The following is a 21,760-nucleotide window of genomic DNA, read 5'->3' as shown; positions in this document are numbered from 1 at the left end:
AGACTCCAGTCCATATCCCCATTATTAATGTGCATGTGAGCAACAGCGACGATGAAGATTGGTTTATTAGTACCAGTATGTTACTTTAAGTGAATGAGTGCATTCACTCAATTATCCAAACTAAATATCAGCATGTAAATAAAACAGTGTGTAACCTGGTGGCACTCACCTGACAGTGACCAGAATCTTCTTCACTTTTTATCAGTAATCAATATCCCTGGTTTAATTATTGTATAGGAGGGCTACACCATTTGTTTTCAACTTTTCACCAAAGTATGACAGTTATGTCAACACTCACCACCAGCTTTTATTAGAAGACATTTAAACGGAAAGGTTAAAAGAAAACAACTCTCATAATTCGCTGTCTTTAAAATTCATCCAAACAATATTTCTCCAGAGAAGTTCAAGATGATCATTATAATCACTATCAGTTATATAGCTAAATATCTGTTATAGTGAAGTCCACAGAGATGTAACATTTTATGAACCAGTCATTGGTCGTGTGGAAGTTTCATGAAACACAAATAAATTGAGTAAAAACAAAAACACATAAACTGAGCTATATGTTGGTTTGCAGTATGAAGGCTAGTTCGATTCGTTCCCTGACATCCTCTTGCAGTGATGGCTTTTTGTACAGTTACACATCTCATCATTTCTGTACAGTCGGCTTTTTCTCAGACCCTCCAACCCTTGAATAACATGGCAGATCCCCTGTGTGATGGCAAAGAGCAAAAGACACAGAGAAAGCTGGCAAGAGCTACAAGAGCAGTTACAGTAAACACTGTCCAGCAGCCAAGGTTGGAGTAGGGACACCTGTGTCACTGTTCGGCCTGATCGTCCATAATCATCCCCGTGTAATACCTTTGCCGTCCCCAAGATGGTGTCCTTTCTTCTTCCTCTGACTGTGTCCTGCACATCCAAGACTCTTAGCAGCACTGCTCAGCTTCAATGAAACCTTCCTTTTCATGACCCCCGAGCTCGACCTCGGCGTAACTGGAGTGACAGCCCTGGTTACGGAACTTCATGGAGGGCCAGTAGTTATTGGTGCGTCGCTACGAACAACAGACAGTAGTTGCTAAAGGCCAGGCAGCAGACAAACATGCAGTGATGAGGGAAGCATTCAGATCCTTTACTTGAGTATAAATACTCATACCACACTGTAAAAATGCTGTAAAAATACTGAAAAAATGTTGCAAGTAAAAGTAATGCATTAAATGCCCCTGAAATAACAGTATCTAAATACAATCAGAAAAATGTACTTAAATTATTAAAAATAAAAGTACTCCTGCATTAACCCTTTGAAATTTGAGCATATTGGCCTGAGCAACGACAGAAGAAATGACCTGAAAATTAGCAAATTTGTAAAAAGTACAAAAATATTACCTAAAAATATAGAAAATAAAAAATGAAAGAAACCAAGGAAATAAGCTGTGAAAATTCCCTAAAAATTATAATAATTTTGTAACATAATTATAAATATGTAATGATAATTATTAAAAATAATTTTTAAAAATCCCTAGACATTTTTCCCTATTTAAAAAAAAACAATCTAAGTCCACCAATTTATTGCAATTTGTGGTACATACAAAAAATTCTGATAAATTAAAGTGACTAGTAATTGAAGATATCAGATAATTGGAGTTTATTAGAAGGTACAGCATTTTCCTATAAAATGTAGTAGAAGTATCTCAAATTTTCACTTTACTATTTTTACTTTTTTATATTTTAGTGATCATCATATATTTTAGTGATCATCATCACTTGAAATACGGTGGTTTAAAATGTATTTAACATAAATTCATTGTGCAAAATAAGAAAAAATACTTAAACTTCGGGTGGATGTTTTGTACATGTTTAATTTGTCAAAAAAAAAGAAAATATCGGTTAGTGATAGCGTCAGAAATCAGCATGCTGGCTGATACAGATATTTAATTTTAAAGCTAATATCTGCTGATACTGATGACTTGCTGATATTGTCGTGCATCCCCACTGTAAACAGAAACTGTTCACTTCACAGGAGGTATGAATTCATTCGTTTTTCTCACCTGCATGAGGTAGAACGGTGGAGCAACTGTTGGGTGTGTGTTGATGTAGTAGACCGCCAGTAAGGTCAGCGCTACAAGCAGAACCAGTGCAGCCACTACGCCTGCTATGATGGCCGTGTTCTCTGTTATCCCCTTATTGTGTGGAGGACTCGTCTGTATATCTGAAAGAAGGGAAAACAGAGATTGTTGTTATTATTGAAGCATGTAGAGGTGGAGTCTCTGACGTATGGCCTGACTTGCCAGGACACTACAGGCGTCATTGGTTAAGGCAACAGACCACAAGAGGTCTAATATACAACATAATCCTCAAGAAAACATTCACTCAGCTTAAATTTATTTATACAGCACCACATGCCATCACAGTTCATCCAAGAGAAACCCAGAGCAAAAAAAAAACAAAACACTAATCTGTGTTGCATTTTCTGCATGCAGAGGAAAACTGTGACAGTTTAACAGCATCACAGTCAGTCAACCAATAAATTGACAAATAAAGCCTAAAAAAGCCCTCAGCTATCTTACAAAAAACAGAAGGTTAAAAAAATAATTCTGATTTATTACAACTTGGATCTTATTATAAGGCATCTCCTATAAATAAAAATAAAATTGTACCGAAGTAGTTGCTGCGATCTGGGAACACGGGGATCACTTTTCGTCCAAACAGATTAGTCAGACAACCAGACAGGTTGAAAACAATCCAGCAGTGAAGCTTAATGATTTAGACCGCTTTATTAAGAGGAAAAACTCTAAAACGATCCCCTATTGCACAGGAAACCTGTGTATGAACTTTTACTGGGAGATCAAAGTTAAACCAGAAAACAGGTGCATAAAATGTGATGGGTGTTTACTTCCAACAGTTTAGGACAAAATTCTAGTCCAGTGATTCGGATTGATCTTTCTTCAGACATTGTAGTAGGGATGCACTGATCACATTTTTTTTCAGTCTAGATACAGATACCTTGGCTTTGCATATTGGCTGATGCCAATCTGATCTGATAATAGTGTTTAATTAATATGCTGTATGCCTCACTTTGTGGACGTGAATGGGATTCATTTTTATGTGTAAAGAAATATCAGGCTCGACTTTCTTTCCTAACTTTGTAAAACAAAATGTAACAAATAAATGCATAGATATACATTTGAAATACCCTCAAAAAGCTGACATGTAGTATACACGTGTAATCAGACAAAAATCTTATTTATTTAAATTATCGGCCTCATTGTCACAGATACCCCAATCCAGCTATTTAAGTCAATATCGGCTGGATTTCAATATTGGATCGGTGCATCTCTACATTGTAGCACGTGGATAATTGAGATGAACCTTCACTGACATCCCTCACTATCTGTTTCCCTCTAGATTCAACTGAAACGCACCTTTTGTGACTGGCTGGTCTTCGATCACTGCTGAAGACGGTGTTGGACCTGGAGAGGACAGGTTGAAGGAGCTCGTAGACCCCTCAGGTAGGACCGGGTTGTAGTCCTCACAAGAGCCTTTTGCCTAAATGAATGTCCATAATAATGTCTCAAGACAGCTTGAAACAGCTGCTCATTTCTTCGTTGTATAACTAGGAAAAGTTTCTCACCTCTTCAGGGCAGTTATAATCTAACCACTCTTGTCTGTGCCGGTCGATACCGTCAGAACATCTGAAACTCACAGAGAACAAAATGAGAGCGGCCAGGCTCTCTGTGGCTTCATTACAAGATAAATCTTTCAGAGTTTCATTCTACCGTTGAAGTGTGTTGCACCAGCCGCAGCCAGTTGTCAAGTTGGATGTTAGACAGAGATCACAGGATGTGTGTTGAAGACAAGCTGGAAACATCAGATACACAGTGTTCTGGAGTTAGAGAGGTGAATAATGAGGCAAGGCTGTCATTTAAAGGCTGTTTTTTAAGGGTACTTACTGGGCAGAGGAGTGAACTCAAAGGCAGATCTGCTAACAATCTTTGTGATGTTAATCTCAACTCGGTGATACTCGTAGATAGTACGCCGATTTGCTTCTTCAAGACAAATATGAAATGTTAGAATGATAGTAATATTTATTTTTCTGCTCTGTGTGGTTTAAAGGAAACTAAAAATATAAAGTTAAACATTAGTGACTGCAAAAAAAAAAAAAAACGCAAAATAGGGTCCAGGTTGAAAAATATCAGTTACTCTTAAATGATGACGCTGATTGGTGTATGTCATAATTACAAGAAAATGATGAACATTTTTTGTTATAACAAGAAACAGAAACAATATTTTTTGTCACAGTGGCAGCAATACATCCTTTTACATTAAGTGTTAAAAAGTTGTGTTTAGAGAACTGACCTGAGAGCTGTGAGGGGGGAAGGAGTGCCATGAAAGCATCAGACAGTCCCACTTTTACTGGATGCTCAGTGGAATTCATTTCCCCCACTGGTATAGGGATCTGGGAAACAAAAACAACAAAACAGTGGTGTTTGCTTTAACATGACGCGCAATCTTAACATTGCTTCCCATGCATATGTTAAGTACATCAGTGATCTCTATAAGTGTATCGATGAAAAGAAAACTGTTTAGTTAAAGTTACGTTTCTGTAGTTGAAAACAATAGTTCCATTTTTGTGCAGGACTGTCTGGAAAGTAAAAGGTCCTTCAGCCTCTCGGTCCTTCAGCTGCACGTTGTCCCACTGCACCACAAATAGATTCCCTGAGCAGAGCAGGACACAGAGGCTGGTCAATGAAAACCAAGAGCTCCCAAATATTATCAGACTCACAGAGGAGCTCCTCACTTACCGTTGTCCGAGTACCTCACTGTTGAGTTTTTGGAGAAGCTGGGATCAAAGTTGGCCATGAGGGGAGCGATGTACTGTGTGGCAGTCAGCATTCGATGAGTAATGTCTCCCATGTAGATGAACCCTGGGGTCCAGTGTAGATGTTAAAATTGTGTTGTATGTCTGTACTCATTTACTACAAACTATGTTTTTATGCCTCTGTGCCTGCAGAGGCCGGAGGCATTGTTTTAGGGTTGTCTGTCTGTCCGTCCCATTCTTGTGAATGCGATATCTCAAGAACGCCTTGAGGGAATTTCTTGAAATTGAAAAAAGCAAAAATGGACTCAACAAATTTGATTTTGGTGGTCATAGGTCAAAGGTCAAGGGTCACTTTTACCTTTTCCATCTCATTCTTGTAATCGCAATATCTTAATAACGCCTTGAGGGACTTTCTTCGTATTTCGCACAAACATTCACTTGGACTCAAGGATACTCAAATCATATTTTACAGACTTTAAAAAATAAATCTTTGGTTACAGATCCTCACAAAAAAACCCAAAAACAACTTCTAATTTAAATATTTTTCAATAAAAATGAGAACAATTATGCAAAAATGAGTTTTTCGTTCCCATCTCCTGCACATTCTTTAGCATAGCATAATAATGGATCAACAAATAACTCTTTGGCTCACATAATTATTTTCTTTGGGTTAAAAATTTAGGACAAGTCTTAAAGCAATTAAAATCCTCAAAGAATGAAAGCATTTACAATTAACCAGATTCATTATAGCCTGGTATGCCTGTATATCTCCCCAGGGTAGGACAAAGTCTCCTTCAGCACACTGGGAGACGTTCCAGCTCCTTACTGGAAGTAGATGAGCCCAACTGTGGTATCAAGTAACATAAAGACAAACTCACCACCAGTTGCTACGATAATTTGTCTCAGGTGGTGTCCGTAAAAAGGGAACTCGAAAGAAAGCGCCACCCTCTGTGGATGAGAAAACATACCAGACGTGGCTGATGTTTATGTGTATCTGTGTGTGTATTTGTGTGTGCGCTCATCTCACCGCTGCCTGTCGGTGTGCGTTGGACAGTATGCCGTGGATCTGGACTTGGCTCTTGTGCAGGGTGTTCAGATTTACCCACAACTCCTCAGTCCGTCTGTCTGTTGGCCCAAAACTCTCCCATGTGTAGTACCTCTGGGAGTCCTCCTTAAAGAAGGCCACTCATTAGAAAAGTTTTCATAAGACATCATTAATGGTGAAGTAGACTAGAGCAGGTTTAACTGCCATTTATTTGCATTTTTATGATATCGCAATTTCACAATTAATATCATTTTGCTAAATAATTCTTAAATTATTGTAGCTACCATTTAGTGCTGAATGAGGTAAAGAAAATATCCAATTAAAAATCCTCTAACCACTTTTGTGATTGTGTTATGTATATATAGTACAGACATCGGCATGTCAGCCATAGTTCTTTTTTGCCTCTGCTTACATTGTAGGCAGCTGTTTTATAATTGTCCATGTCTCCAGGCTGTAGTCTTAATTTTTAAGCTGCAGTTTGTGTGTTTATGGTAACCTGGATGGTTTCTGGTTGTGGAATAATTTAACTGTAGTTGTGGGTATAGTTGCTTCAGTTGTTTCAGAAAATAAATTCACTGATGACTCAGTAAATTCGTTGATGTCATCAGTGACGTCGATGGTGGTGGTCTGGAATGTCTCACAACACCGGGGGCATGCATCATAGTTTGTTTACATATCTCTACTTTGACAAGACAGCTGCATGGTTGCTCTTCCGAACACGGGCAGCGCTGCTCTGCAGCCATGAATAAGGATTATAATAGTTAAAACACTGACCTAGCCAGCAAGCAGAAGTTTGCACTTTGATCAGTCCAAAATGAAAATAATTCTAAGTTGTAGCCCTAAATTATATTTCATTCTGATTTCATGAAAATATTCCTAAATGTTGGTGAGGTACGTATGTGCACACTTTTTTACCCACTTTCTCTTTCTTCCGCAAACCTGCATATTTTGTTTTTTTCTTTATCAAGAGTCATTATACTACATCATCATCATAAAACCATTGACTTACATTAATAATATCTTAACTTAAACATTTATTCATTTAATTTTGTGCGCTATTTTTCAGCCATCTCGCCACATGAGTCCTTGTGATTGTGAATCACAGAGGATCAGGGCTGAGCAGCATTAGGACAGTGTTTCCAAGCCTGTCAGCACCCCACGAGGAGTCAGGGGTTGAATCTGAGGTAAGAAACAAAGATCATGTTTTTCTTTTTTCTTTTTTGAGACTTTTTTTTTTTGCTGTGTTCCTCTGATGGATCTGCTCACAAATCAAAGACATACAACCAATCAAAAAGGGGTTATAGGAGGAGATGTTTTGTGTTAAGGGGCCAGTTGGGAACCACCGCACTAGACATCTGGGATTTATTTATTTCTGTCCAACAGATCCACTTGGGGGAGCTGTTTATACATTGCGCTCTGTGGTTTGACAACGTACAGATCTCCGTCTCTTGATGGCATTATTAATGTATGCCACAGTTCAAGGTGACAGAGAGCAATGGTTCTGGGGTTTAGTGTGGGCTCAGAAAGTGGAGCAGTTAAATGCAGCGCTCTCACTGCCTCTCCGGCTGCTCCATATACAGCAAGTGACCCACTTTTTTCTCCCATCTCCACTGCCTGACACCAGCCAATGTTTTCTAGAGGGGCGTGTGGGATTTCTAGGTGAGGAGAAGGGAACAGTCGTACACTTTTCCCTCACAGCTGACTGATTTATTAAAGAGATTCCCATTGGACACGAGGTTGAGGGGTTTTGGAAATTAGGATCAGACCTCCCCCTAAAAAGGCAACAGCGGGGTTACATGAGATCTTGTCCAAGTGATTCATTTGCAGGCACACACACACACACACACGCACATACTCACGCTTAAATAAACACTGTAAGTTGGCAGGACGAGGCTGTCGTCTGGTTTCAATTTGAATTGGAGGGAGAGGAAGAAAAAACGTACAACGCAATTTATTTGGGTTGAATTTTACTGAGGCTGATTCAAATGAAAGAAGAGTCGGGGACAGAAGACACAAATAAAACCTCATCATACACACTCAAACAAACAGACACACACACACACACACGCATACACATATTTGTAAAAGGTAATGAGTGGAAAATGGCACAGGACAGGTCCACCTGACAGAATAACAATAACCTCCGCGCAAAGCTTCTCTAGCTTGGCAGAGAGTAAACTTTATGACCCAGATTGACCTCTGAGCACAGTTTTATTACAATAAGACATCCATAGTCTGGTTAAAGCTTCCTCATTGTAAATAACTCCCTGTTTTCTTTTAGTTTAAACCTGATAATGACCCCGTTGGCTTCACTTCATCAAGTCAACCTGATGTTGTGTTCATGTTTTCTTATTTGGAGGGGGGATCCTTTTTGTTTTGCCCCAAATAATGAAGAGTGAGTGATGTGTCCATCATGTGTACATCAAGCAAAACAAAAGCCAAAGCAGCAGTTCAGAATTAGTGGCTGCTGTTAAACACTAGGCATAAGTGGTATCACGGTTTCATGGTACAGTATACCAGGGTATTTAGAAATACTGATGATGTGATTTTAAATACCGTCAAAAATATGGATCCTCAGCACTGTACATTGATGTTATCATATATCCTATACCCTATATATATATATATATATATATATATATATATATATATATATAGCCTTATATCTAAAATATCACAGGGGTTATCTGACCCATGTTCAACCCTTCTTTGGTCATTTCAGAACCACCCCAGCCAATCTGGGTAAATCCCTAGTCATTACAATTCAGATATGCCTTGAATTTTCAGGTTTTGATACTTTTTTGTACTGGATTACTTTGGTCGATACCTTAAAGTAAGGGGGGGTGATATGGCTTTAAAACAATTTTGCAAAATTTTAAGGCTATATCGGAACACAAGATACATATCTTGATATTTCTAAATGTCCTCTTAACCAATGTTAACTACTAAAATAAAATATTATTGAATGAACTGCAGTAACAAAGTTAAATAAAGTAGCTACTGTCATGTAATAAAGTTGAATATACTACTGTTATGATAACATTGAATAAAATATGGTTATAAGGAAGTTAGTAAAGTACTTTTAGGATGAAAATTATTGTAGGTAAGTTTTGTTGTAATTTGATAAATCAAACCGGGACACGTGGGGCTTTTATTTCGAGAGATTGGGCTCTTCTCAGTCCAGAAGTGTCCATGTTTTTGTTGTGAACTTTTGTGTGTGTGTGTGTGTGTGTGTGTGTGTGTGTGTGTGTGAGTGTGTGTGTGTGTGTGTGTGTGTGTGTGTGTGTGTGTGAGTGTGTGTGTGTGTGTGTGAAAAAACCAAAATGCAAAAACGACATGACAGTTTATACCCAATGTTGGCGATAAAATTGTTTTACATGTCGCACGTGGAACAAGCTGGGATACCGCGAGTATATTTAGTATATCGCCACCCCTACCTTAAAGCTAAAGTATCGATATCCAGCCCCACAGTTAATTTAACTGGTTTGGCTTTTGTTATTATTATTACTTTAGGTGCTTCAGTAGCTTTTTCAGTGTCTTTGATTTGTTTGTGATCTTTTTTATTTGTACAGGGGATACGGCTCCCATTCAGCAGCCATGTTATATTTGCATACACTATGTTGTCAGTGAGTCTTCCTGTCATTACCTGCATCAGCACCTCGAGGTCTTCCCACATCTCCATGCTGTTCAAAATCATAGCTATAGCCGTGAGCAGTCCTACTGTCGTCACACCATTTGTTTATGGACCTGTGACAGTTGTGTCATGACTGTGCTCCTCCATTTGAAACCAATGACATCATTTGTCCCGCCCTAGTTGTTAGCGACCCTGTATGTGTGCCATTCACTTTGAATTCTACCCTTCGACCCACCTCTTGAGTTGGGTTGTGTTTAACCCCTTAAAACTGGTTCAGTCCTCTTTGTGAAAGAAGTATTAGCTCGCTCCAGTTATCATTTCACACAGCAACATAAACAATAATAATAATAATTACATATGTGTTGTGCTAGAATGGAAAGCTCAAACAATGACAAAAGAATCAATTATTTGTGTCTCACCACAATGCGGGTCATGTTCAGGGTACTGATATCAAGTCCTCCTCCTCCTTCAGTGTTGCGGGCTTCTCTATGTTTGTGTGGGGTCTGCTGGTCCTTCCTGGCTCTGTGGAAACCAGATAGATCCCCATCTCTCTGCAGAGGAGTCCCACTCAGTGCATCTAGAACAAGACAGACATGATGGCGACCAAACAGTTAACACACATGCAGAGACATCCGGGAGGACTGAATCCATGAACAAACAGATGTCTCTAGACCTCTGCAGAGCCAGGATGTTCTTCTCTTGCCATGTTTTCATAAAGCTGCAGTAATCCTTCACCTGTTACTGACCATCAAATGAACACACACTGTCAGTTGCTCAACAGATAAATCACCAAATTCTAGATTCAAGCCTTCGAGAAAACAACAGTGATGAAGAACCTGAAAGCCATACTTGAGTAAAAGTACAGATGTCTTACTAGAAAATGACTTTGGTAAAAGTTAAAGCCACCTTTTAGAATAAAATGAAATAAAATAAATTTTGTTAAGTATTGAAAGTAAACGTTCAAGTAAATGCTATTAATGTTCTCAAATTTCTGACCACTTGTTAGACTGGACTTGTTTCTGGACTTTTTTCAGCTACTTAAAAGGAACTGTTTCAGTTCCTTTTAAGAGGGTGACAGTAAGGAACTTTTTTAGTTCATTAAAAGGAACTGAAACAGAATTTTTAGGTTTTTTATGAAGTTTATTTCTTTGTAACATCATCTTAATAATGGAGCCTACATTACACTTGCAGAAAATCAAGGTCTTTTTGCAACCTAAAGAATTTAAAGAACAGACAGTTTTTCCTTTCTTCCCATTCCTTCATTTGTCCATCTCTGTCCCCTCCTTCCTTCCTCTCCTATTTTGCAGTAAGTAGGTAAAATCCCTGGGGGAAATGTAGTCAAGTAAAAGTATACATTTTAATTAGCAAAAGCTGTGGAGTAAAACTATATAAACTTAAGTGAAGTAAAAAAAAATACTTAAGTACTGCAACAAAATACTTGCTTTGTTATATTACACCGTTGGCAAAGCATGATAGCTAAATTCTGTCCTTGATTACAAAACGTGTGAAATCTGTGTGAAAGCCCCGAAATTATTGGGTAAAAATGTCGTCTTGAAAGGAATTGGAACAGTTTTAAACCCTGCGGTCACATCTGCTCATTATTGTTTACCATAATTTGGATTGTTAACACACACAAAAAATGTAGTCCATGTTTAGAGCAATAACTCACACAAAGACAGAACATAACAACTCACAAAACCAAGAAAAACACGCTCACAAGTGCGTTTTCTTTACATCTGTCATGCAGAAAGAGTGCCGTGATTTCTTTTTAATTCCTGCATTTTAAACTAATAATGTCTCTTGTGTGTTTTGGCTTGACCACAGGTGGTTATTAACTAATAGTGAAGCATGATTCAACCTTTATTAGGTGCCAGCGTTTTCTATTGGCCATGTATTCCTGTTCACGTCTCTGCTGACCACCTACATGTGTGTGGGCTTCTTGTCATCTGCTCAACAGATCATAGATGGATGTTTGTATTTTTTCCCATTTGGAACTTTTCTTTGAAAGTAAGCTGATCCGTGACTCATTGTCCCGTGCACATTTTCAGACAAAGTTGTAAGATCAGCAGATCTTTGTTTTTCCTACTGAAGAACAAGCTGAGAGATAAAATCCAGTTTGCTGTCTAGATTTTATGTGACTGATCGGAGCTATTAAGTAACAGCATTTTTATGAACATCTTGAGAGAGAAGACAAAAGCCAGCCTGAGGTTCAGACCCCCCCTCAGCCTCTTTCCTTTTAGATTTTGTTTACAACATATGACAGGAAGTATGCGCACACATCGAGTCAGGGTCCACATACTTTTTTGAAGTTTTGGCCTGGAGCTGTTTTTCTTGGTTTGTCTTTGTCTGTTTGTTCAAATTAAAGTCTTAATGCTCCTGCATTTAATGATAATTTGAGACAATAGTTTGCTTTCCGCTTTGTGGGAGGCCTTTTCCTTTTTCAACATGATTATGACAAAGAATTGGGATTGTTCATTTTTATTGATATTGATGCCATTATCGAGACTCCTTAACAATCCAAGTTTTTATCAATAGCACTGACGATACTTTTCTATTGTTTGGTGGAAAGAAGAGGCAACAATACGTTTTTAACAGAACTACGTTTGTTGCTTAAGAAGTGACTGATCTTTTATATTGCTGGGAAAATAAATTTCTCACCCAAAGTTAAAGTTATTAAAATCAGTGTATATGCTTACAATACAAGAAAAATGTCTGCATCCAAACCATTCCTTAAGGGTTTGTTTGTTTTTTTCCTTTTCTTTTGTTTTAACAAAATAACAAAGTAAACTAAAAGTATTTTTTATGGCTCCTATCACACTTCCACTTAGTGCCACTTTGCTTTTTTTTAAATATAAAATGACCAAGTAAACAAACTAAAATGTCTTTAGAAATTGCTCCAAAATCCACTAAGTGCAGCGTTTGTTTTTTTAAACAAAATAACCAAGTAAACAAACTTAAATGTGTCATCAGAAATTGCTCTCAGATCCACTTAGTGCAGCATTGTACTAAAAGTACACTATAAATGAGTAATATAATCACAATTCCACTTCAGAGTAGTTTTATAGCTGAACTTTCAACATTTCCAGTCACACCAAATAAAAATGTTCATGTTCAGCTCGTTACAGCATTATTGTAAAACAAATTCATTAAAAATGAATAACAAAGATTTCAGTTCCACCTAAAGTGGTGTAGCAGCTTAAGTTGAACATGAAAAAAACAGTTTCTACTTATTAGAGATTACGAATAAATTGTGCTCACTGTTTTTTCTCTTTCGATTAGATCGAGACATGCCCAATCAGTACCATATACCTGTAAGATAGTGACCCAGATAACTGAGAAACAAGTCTCGAAACGTCTCCAGTCAAACTATTTCTGCATTTGATTCTTTTTTGCACTGGTCTGATCCTGTCCTGACTCCTCGCTGGATCAGCAAACTTTCTGTTGCTGAAGTCTCCAGAGCCTCTCTCTTAGGTAAACAGTCATTTTAATGTTGGCCTGTTTAGCACAAGCTAACAGCAGCCAATGGCCTACACCACATTAATAACTGTTAGGTAACATCGGTCATATGACGCTAACAGTTTTTCCTGTCACTATGCATGTGTTGCAGGGCAAACTCAGAATCAAAATGCAGTTATTTTTAGGCCCACTGAAAGTTTTACCTCATCTGGATGCTGTTGTTGCATTCGGATTGAATAAAATGAATTTTCTGTTTATAGAGACAATAAACAAACAAAACAAAACAAAAAGGGACAAAAGAAAAGAAACGCCGAGAGGTCATCACGCTCACAGGGGAGACGGCTCTAATGAGGAATCTTGTTTGATTACAGTGCAGAGGAAGCTATTTCCTGGGCTTCAGAACAAGAGGCTCCTAATTGGGTCAGATTGGCAGCGCTCATCATCACTAAACAGCTGAGGAGGCGTCAAACAGCAGGGGATGAGAGCGAGCTTGGAGGGGGAGGAGAACTGAAAGTTGCACAATAGGGACTTTGCATTAGTGTATGATTGTGCGTGCATTTTTTCTGCGGCCTTTACACTTTAAAAGTCACGTTCGGATTTTGCTTTACAAACATCTTAAGTGTTCCTGGAACATATCTAACCATGTCTAACTGTCTGCATGTGGGCTGGATGGACTTCCAATAAAAAAGGGGGCTAAAAAAAGTTCAAGAGACAGCAGGACTTTGCATAAGGACTTGAGTTAAGCTGACCTCCGTCCGTCAGGTCTGGCAGACACATGTGTGTGTGAAACCCGCACTGGGAATGTGCAAACTGGAGCAGAAAAAAAAACTTCCTGGTGAATTTGAAACAGAGCCTGAAAATACAACGTGACAGATGTGTCAAATTTGCTGTTGAATGATGGGTGGTTTAACAGTTAGTATAATAATCCCCTCTATTAAAATTAAATTGCATGGAAATAACTGACAGTCCTCCAGATTTAGAATATTCCTGGTAAGTGCCATGATGGTGTCAGTTTAGATGATTTCCTGCTGTTTACTCAAACGTATTTTACAGTGCCAGACATGTTGATTCCCTGAGTGAGAATTAAACCTTTAATCCTGCAGACTTATTTTGAGTCAATAACAAATATACATCATCTGTTTTAAGATAATGGCCCCAGTGTTCATTTTGTTAACAAAATCTATGCCACAAATGGTTAGTTAATGGCTTTTTTTATATGATGAAGATGAGATGTTAATGAGCTAAGATGGGTATCTTTGATAATAAAACTATGAGGAAAAGTATTTTTTGTTTTTGTTGACTGGACTTAAATGTTAATTTAGGGCTATTGGACATTCAAAATTAGAGTAGAGGAAAAAAGTGGCCTTCTGTCCCGTCAGCACATCGGCGATCTCTATGCATTCAACACGTTTTCTGATGTCACTGGGACGCTGTTAGTCTTGAGCCCTGCCTTTTTAGCCTGCGCAAAATTGATGTGACACAACAGACGAATATCGGCCACTGCCATCGGTGAAGGTCATATGATTTACCGATAGACTGATGGCAGTCAACAAGGCAAATATTTGAGGATCCTGATATCAGGTGAATAAATCGATGCATCCCTATCTGCTTCCTCAGAGATGTCTGCATTGCAGCATCCGTCTGATAAATGTAGTGGGTGCTGGGAGTCACACAGAAGTAGGACATAGCATTTTGAACCATATACAGTGTGTTATGGATGTACACATTGTGTTCATTCATCCTGTTACTGTCTCCCACGCGCCTGTTGCCCATTCCCCTGATCTGTTGCTCTCTTTGCCTTTTCCCAGAGACGTACAGTAGCTCCCTGGCATTCTTTTATTACTTGTTTTTATGTCTTTAGCAGAGTCCAAGCTATATCTTTTGCTGCTTGACAGACACCAAAGAAACATAATAGGTCACATTTTTACTATGTGAGAGCTTTCAGGGCTAGACAGCAACAGGACAAAAAGACTAGACCAAAAAGCCACGTTTCCTCAACTGAGACAAAAGCTAAATGGACTTCCAGTCTGTTCAGCTGGATGCAGTCCAGGGATGAAAAATAAATTTCCTCCAAAAAAATCTCTTTCTGGATAAATGCACAACACTTTCAAGTTCAAGTACACTCGAGGATATGCCTAGGGCACAAAGGCATGTATTTGGTCTTGGAGAGGCAAAGCGAATTATCTACAGACCCAACAAAAGAGAACAAAAAAGGCCAACATCTTTGCTCCAGAGACAGATACGCTGAAGACAGTGAACCATTATGTAGCGACCAAACACAGCAGAGGAGACATGATTAAATCTCAAGATACAAGTCTCGACCCTGTAGCAGTCCCGAGATGAGACACAGTGTTTAGTGTCAGGACATGGATTAGCAAAGCACCTGCAGTCCTCTGGCAAACCAGTCATTAGTGGAGCGGTAATCACATCGCGGAGTGACTGCTATGTATGTCAGCGTGTGTCATTGCAATTTAGCACAGTGGTTTTATTGTGGTCGGATTTTAAAAAGGCTGATCTGTGTTAAAACCAGCCTGGAGCTTATGGCGTGGGACGAAGCCATTTGGCACCTTTCACTCCGAGGAACAGCAGTAACCATAACACACAATCACAAACACTGGCAGCTGGACTGATAAGGACCCAAAGAGAAAAGGAAAAATGTGGCGTTCAGATAAATATGGACAAATGGATCGGGCTCGCAGTTTAGAAAATGTTTAATTCCCTGTCATGGAGTTGTTTCTTGTTTACATTTGGGACTGATTTTCCATTTTTAGTGCAGCTGTCATGTAGCTCCAGTTTGCAGATGAAGGTTGTTCCAGTTGTAATTCACTGTCTGTTTTTATGATGATGCAGTATTTATAGAGTTTTATGATTATTTTATCGTCAGAAATGCGAAGATGTTCATAACTAATATATCAGGAAGATCTAAATGTATTATATTATTGTTACAGAAGTGAGCATTTTACTTATCTTCTGTCAGATTAACAGATGGTATTGATAACCGAGTTCAGCTGTATTTTTGTAATTCAGATACATTGAGATTATGGTCTTTGTTGTTGGCATTGCACTGAACGAAGCTGGACAGCAGTTATTTGTATTCCCTTTGGCTAAAATACAAGATTAAAGACGTTCTCTGGGTGGCAACCTAGAGACAGTTTAACAGAAAATATTGGTCTTATGGCATTTTTAGCTCATTCAGGTCATTTGTCTGCAACCTCAAACCCACTGTGACTATTGATCAGTGCAACTTGTCAGATCAAATCTATCAGCTTGTATCAAGTCATCATCACGTTTCTCCTAAATATAGCTTCTCTTTTCTTTCAGGCAATAATCTTTTTATTAATACTTTTTCCATGTGACAGGCAGATAGGTATGAGGTCATGGGATGTTCAGCATCTAAACAGATTTTCCTGGTTTAAATTAGGATATCACACAAAGTACATACAGTAATTGTGAGAGATCTGTCTCATTGGCTAAATAAACACAATTTTTCCCACTGTTCTTCTGTCAGTCGTATGGAGTAGGTCATCTGTTTTAGAAGATCTAAATGTTTAACAATGTTGAGAAAAAGGCCTGCAGTGGGACAGTTTTTCTGAAGCCAGTATTTTGTAATGGCCTTTCGACTTGCTGCCAGTAAGATCTTTAGGAGCTGGGTATCATCTTTACGTAATCCATCAGGGAAAATACAGGGCTGTGCATGTTGTTCTGATATGAAAACCCAAAGTTTTTGAAATGATTGCTGCCACTTCGTTCCAGAAAGTCTGAATAAAAGGAAAGACCAGAGGAGGCAATAATCTTGACAACTGTTAGCATCTGGTTTTTAAATGTGTGGACAGCAGGTAAAGAGCTGCGCACAAATGTTTAATCTTCGCTGTCTATCAATTGAAAACCTCTCAAATGAAACTATGTTTAATTTAAAAGGAACTGTCTGTGTCAAGGCACATGCATTTTTGATCTTTTTCATTTTATTATCATGCTATAATGTATAATGGTATGAATCCATGTAAGATGGGGACACATCAGACACTGTCATAATGAGACATGCTGACTAAGCTCCATATAGTGAGTCTTGGTGACCTGCTGAACAGTTGAGGTCACACGCAGGTAATGCAACCTGACTGGGAGGTGTCTAACGCAACTAAGAACAGGGACAAAACCTGAGTTGGAAAGATAATTCAGGGTGGCGTTATGGATCATTAGCCATGTAATGTCAGCCTGTCTGTCACTCCATCACTTAAGTTCAGACTGAAATATCTCAGCAACTACTGGACGGATTAAAATGAAAAATCCGATAATGTATCCAAATAACTCTGGAGATCCCCAGACTTTTCCTCTATAGTGCCACTTTACTACTTAAATTGAGTTTATTTTTTAACCACCAGTCCTAATCATAAATATCAAACAGTCATTAGTTTTTTTTTTTTAAATTTTGACCCTTTAATGCAAGGTTTTTGTCATTGTGCCACTGTGTTTTACATGAAAAAAAAAACCCACTGTGCTACTGTGACATCACCCACTGGTTTGTGGACTATCACTTTGAAGACTCGAGTTGAGCATTTTGGCTGTTGTAACTCTCTGCTGGAGTATTTAATGCTCTGCAAAAGAGACGTGACATGGTCTGCAGTAAGTCTGGAAACTTGAGTGTATGATTGCAATGCATCCTCTTCAGTATGAAAGTGATTGAGCAGTTAGTCACTGCAGCGCTGCCTGTTTAGCAAAGAGCTGTTCCACTTTCTGATGTGAGCGAGATGAAGTTATCAGCTTGTGGTAAAAAAGGCCCAAAATAGGAACACCTGCTGTACAGAGGTGAGGCTGACAACCTGAGCTGAATCCTGAGTTTTAGTGTATGTCAGCTGTGAAAATGAGTGTGGAGATTTTGCTGGAGTTGAAGTTGTCTTATGCTAGTGGGGGATTTGTCTCTGTGGTCTCTGCACAGTGTGTCGGGTTGTCCTCTGCAGAGCCAGGCCCCTGATCAGAGGAACTGGGACCACAGGATAGGCCAGAGAAACTGGAGCACCACTGATTGTCTGAGGAGGAGCGGCAGTAGAAGAACGGGGGCTGGCTAAAAATAATGTATCTCCAAGGAGAACAAAAATACATACATGCGCGTACACACACACACACACACACACACACACACACACACACACACACACACACACACACACACACACACACACACACACACACACACACACACACACAGGAAGGCAGCTCATATACAGTTGATGCACAGAACAACCAAGCACATTGTTTGGGGTGATTGAAAAGGTTTTTACGCTCATGAAAAACCTGGAAAAGTCATAGAACTAGTAAAAATCATTGAAAGTTTTGGAAAAATCATGGAAATGCGTGTTACATTTGTGCAACATAATGGTGAATTTATTTTCTGTATCTGGAATTTTCATTTATTTATTCATCATGAAATAAATGTTCTGTCTTTCCCTTCATGTATGCCTAAAAATTTTTAAGCTCTTTGGGCTTTAGGGGAGGGGCATACCACTTTAAATGGCTGTGTTTTGTGTTTGTTTTACTACTAATTTTTGTATTTAAATCTGCTGCTGTTTCTAGTATTTCTTTGAAATTTTAACGATTTTTAAAGCAAACCTTTTTAAAAATGGCACTTTTTTTCTTTTTTTAAAAATCACTGGCAATTTTTTGAACACCTTTCCCCCTTTAAAAATGTGTCGATTTCTATTTATTTTTTTTTTTAATTTTCATTTTTGGCAGTATATATATGACGAGTAAACATTTGTGCTGTTTTTTCCTTTTATTTATTTATTTATTTATTTATAGCAATTTTTTAATTAAAAAAAACTTTAAAATGTTGGGCGACTTTTTTTTCTTTTTTTTTAATTTTTGAAGGCCATGTTTTGTTTTTTTTTTAAATTGTCAAAATGGCACCATTTACCACAGCCCAAAAACTGTAATCACAGAAATTCGTGTTGGATATTATGAATATCTGACGGTTCCTGAATGCATCATTTTGGATGCTAAAATTATGTGTAAATAAAGTTTGAATCTTATATATTTGAAAGATGCCGGATAAGTGTGGAAAGGACGAAAAAAATCATTTGGTGTCCTTGAAAAGTCATGGGAAAGTTTTGAAATTTTCCACGTCAATGTGTAGGAACCTTGGAGTATTCAAGTTTCAGCTGCTGCTCTCATTTGCTTTTTTTATACTTTTCTAAAATGCCTGCAGGAATGACAACACCAGCCATGATTGAAATTACTGGTTAACCTCAAACATTTATCTGCTAAAGTGCAGGATTTCCGATCACATGATCAGTATTTTCAAATTGGAAATACAGAGGTTTTGGAATGGCATCCTAAGAAAATCCAGACCTCTGCACACATGCGGGCACACGCATGCACGCACGCACGCATGCTTGCACACACACACACACACACACACACACACACACACACACACACACACACACACACACACACACACACACACACACACACAGTCTTTCATGTGCTTCCTGTGACTGACAGAGAAATCTCGAGGGACCTGTTAACTTCACACATACATATGCACACACATATGCAAATCCAACCCCCGAGAAAGTGCCCTATAAAATTTTTAAAGCTTGCCTGTTGCCAGTTAGTGACAAGAATTTAGGTCATATAATATTTGTTTTAACCTGAATTTTTGCACGGCCTATTCTGAAGAAACGCAATCAAAATGGAGTTAATATTAGATGTAAATACCTGCGCGTTGGCGTTAAAGAACGGGATCTTACCTTCATACTCCTGAGCCCAGACTCTCCCCAGCTCAGCCTGGGAGAGACAGATGAGGAGAACGGCACAAAGCCCCATGTCCAGCCGACTCTTCTCCCTCCTTCCCCGACTCTATCACTCCTCTCTTCTTCTTCTCTTTTCTCCCCCTCCGTCTCACTTTGATGGAAGGAGCGGGGCGCCTCACTCCTCCACTCCCGTCGCTCTGTGCTCTCCCACACCACTGCTTTCTCCTCACCTCAGCAGAGGTTTACTGCTTTTCTCCCTCCTCTGGCCGTCTCTCGTCTCTGCTTTGCGTCCTCGTTTGGCCCCTTCAGAGTGAGCTCTGGCATGACGGGTCCATGTCAGAAAAAGAGTTGACAAACAGCGTGGCAGAGTAAGGTGTTTTCTCTCCCTTTGCTTCAATCTTGTTATTTTCTTCTCCTTAAAATAACTCGCGTCACCTCTCTGTCTCCTTCCTTGTGTTTATAGATCTCTCTCTAAGGGAGTTCCCAATTTTTGCAAGGCTTCCACAAAGAGGAAATATTTATGTATTTCTACATTTTTTCTTTCCTTCAAACTCAAAAAAGGGGTTGGAGTTGGGAGGAGCATGTCTCCCCCATGTGGAAGCATGTTGAACCAAAACAAATGTGATGTTAAAGGCCTGACATTTTGAGAAGTTCCCCTTGTGGTTTGTTTGAAGTATCACATGGATTTTGCAATTTGTAGGTTTTCATTTTATTTTATTTTATTTATAAAACTGAGCTTATATTGAGTTTTCAAAAAAGTTTTGTGTCTTTCACATCTGTGCTTGAATAGTTGGCCCTGCTTATGATAGATTTATCTACCATTTGAAAGGATTTGTTAATGTGGTTGGTGTAAAAATGATCTGGATAACAGCATTTTTATGCTTTGGAGGTATGAAATTTTTTTTTTTTTAATTTGACACAAACTTTAACTTGGACTTAAGAATGAACTGATTAGATTTGATTTGAGATGCCATAGGTTAAAGGTCAAAGTCACCGTGACCTTGCATCCATCTCATTCTTGTAAATGCGTTATCTCATGAACACCTTGAGAGAACTTCTTCAAGTCAAGGTCAAGGTCAGTATGACCTTGCAGTGAATACAATATCTTAAGCAGGTCTTCAGGGAGTTTCCTCAAATTTGGCACAAATGTCCACTTGAGAATGAACCGATTACAATACTGAATAAAATATAATGAATATAAATTGCTGTTGCTGAAAGTACAATTTGAAATAGCTGGTAATTCAGTGTCTTGCGTTTAAATGACTGTCAACAATAGTAATCGACAGAGGTACAACGTAGATTTATTAGATTTATTTTTTATTATTATTATTATTGTTAGAGCCGGCTACCCTTTAAAGATGCTTGGATTTGAGAGCCTGTGCAGTGAATCTGAAGAAAATTTCCTTGTTATTAGCAAAAACAAATCTTAAAGTCAGCTAAATTCCATGGCTCAAATGTTAAAGCTACAATATCATCTCACCTCCCGACACTCGGGTTATTGTAAGGTAAAATACGTTTACCATGATTGTAAAAAACAAAGGTGCAGTCGTAACAAATATAAAAAAAATGCATTTATGATCAGTTGGGGGAAAAAAACTGTTAAACATAATAAAACACAAACACAGGCTATCCAGAGGGAACTTGTATAATGTTTGTTTCCCTACGTTTATAACACACAAACACAATGAGAAAAACTGTTTTTATGAGTCCCATAAAGTTGTTCCAAATGACTGGACTTTTCCCGCTCCCTGTATTTAGTTTGGAGATTGATGTGAGAAGTCCATTAAAAGTACATTCAGTGATTTTCTTACAACATCCAACAGCTTTGCCAGATCTCAGAATTTACTCCTCCATCAGCAATGATGTTTGGAAACTCAGCTGTGAACTATGTGGAAACGTCAGTCGTGATGTCTCATGTAAAATACATTATTGCTATAATCCAAGTCTTTCTACATCCTCTTTTAACAGCATGAATAGATGTGTATCAAAGTCTAACAGGGAGCTGGTTAGATGGGTTTTGTCGTCTGTCTGTGAGTTAGGGTTGGGCTGGTGTAAAAAAT

General features: G+C 38.5%; 2 protein-coding genes across 7 annotated transcripts in view; one reads left to right on the top strand and one right to left on the bottom strand.

Annotated features, from left to right (window-relative positions):
* The window catches only part of LOC121958661 (dickkopf-related protein 3-like), a 33,156-nt gene that overhangs the window by 1,746 nt on the left and 9,650 nt on the right, over positions 1–21,760 (top strand). For 2 of the 4 annotated variants that reach the window (XM_088069926.1, XM_042507743.2), the window contains exons 2-3: positions 3,403–3,506; positions 6,928–7,045. The gene's annotated coding sequence lies outside the window, so the exon portion shown is untranslated. Of the gene's footprint in view, positions 1–3,402; positions 3,507–6,927; positions 7,046–9,967; positions 10,106–17,884; positions 19,701–21,760 lie in introns of those variants that run through there. The other 2 variants (XR_015774964.1, XR_015774963.1) reach the window with 2 other exon arrangements.
* On the bottom strand, positions 283–20,258 carry LOC121958659 (plexin domain-containing protein 1-like). Of its 3 annotated transcripts, none has more exons than XM_042507741.2 (13): positions 19,698–20,258; positions 9,915–10,072; positions 5,844–5,987; positions 5,695–5,764; positions 4,800–4,922; positions 4,595–4,713; positions 4,354–4,453; positions 3,948–4,043; positions 3,774–3,855; positions 3,629–3,689; positions 3,420–3,543; positions 2,046–2,206; positions 283–1,075 (listed from the first exon to the last, which is right to left on the bottom strand). In XM_042507741.2, the coding sequence occupies exons 1-13, from the start codon at positions 19,771–19,773 to the stop codon at positions 1,022–1,024; spliced, it is 1,368 nt and encodes a 455-aa protein (XP_042363675.1). In that variant the 5' UTR covers positions 19,774–20,258; the 3' UTR covers positions 283–1,021. The 3 variants fall into 3 exon arrangements, with proteins under 3 accessions (XP_042363675.1, XP_087926051.1, XP_042363674.1); XM_088069925.1 differs by having other exon boundaries at positions 283–1,052; positions 5,844–5,984; positions 19,698–20,255; XM_042507740.2 differs by having other exon boundaries at positions 283–1,052; positions 19,698–20,254.

Source organism: Plectropomus leopardus, chromosome 19, assembly GCF_026936395.1.
Source record: "Plectropomus leopardus strain MGB_pleo_1.0 chromosome 19, ASM2693639v1, whole genome shotgun sequence".
Lineage (NCBI taxonomy): Eukaryota > Metazoa > Chordata > Actinopteri > Perciformes > Serranidae > Plectropomus > Plectropomus leopardus.
This window is presented reverse-complemented; position numbering and strand designations above follow the sequence as displayed.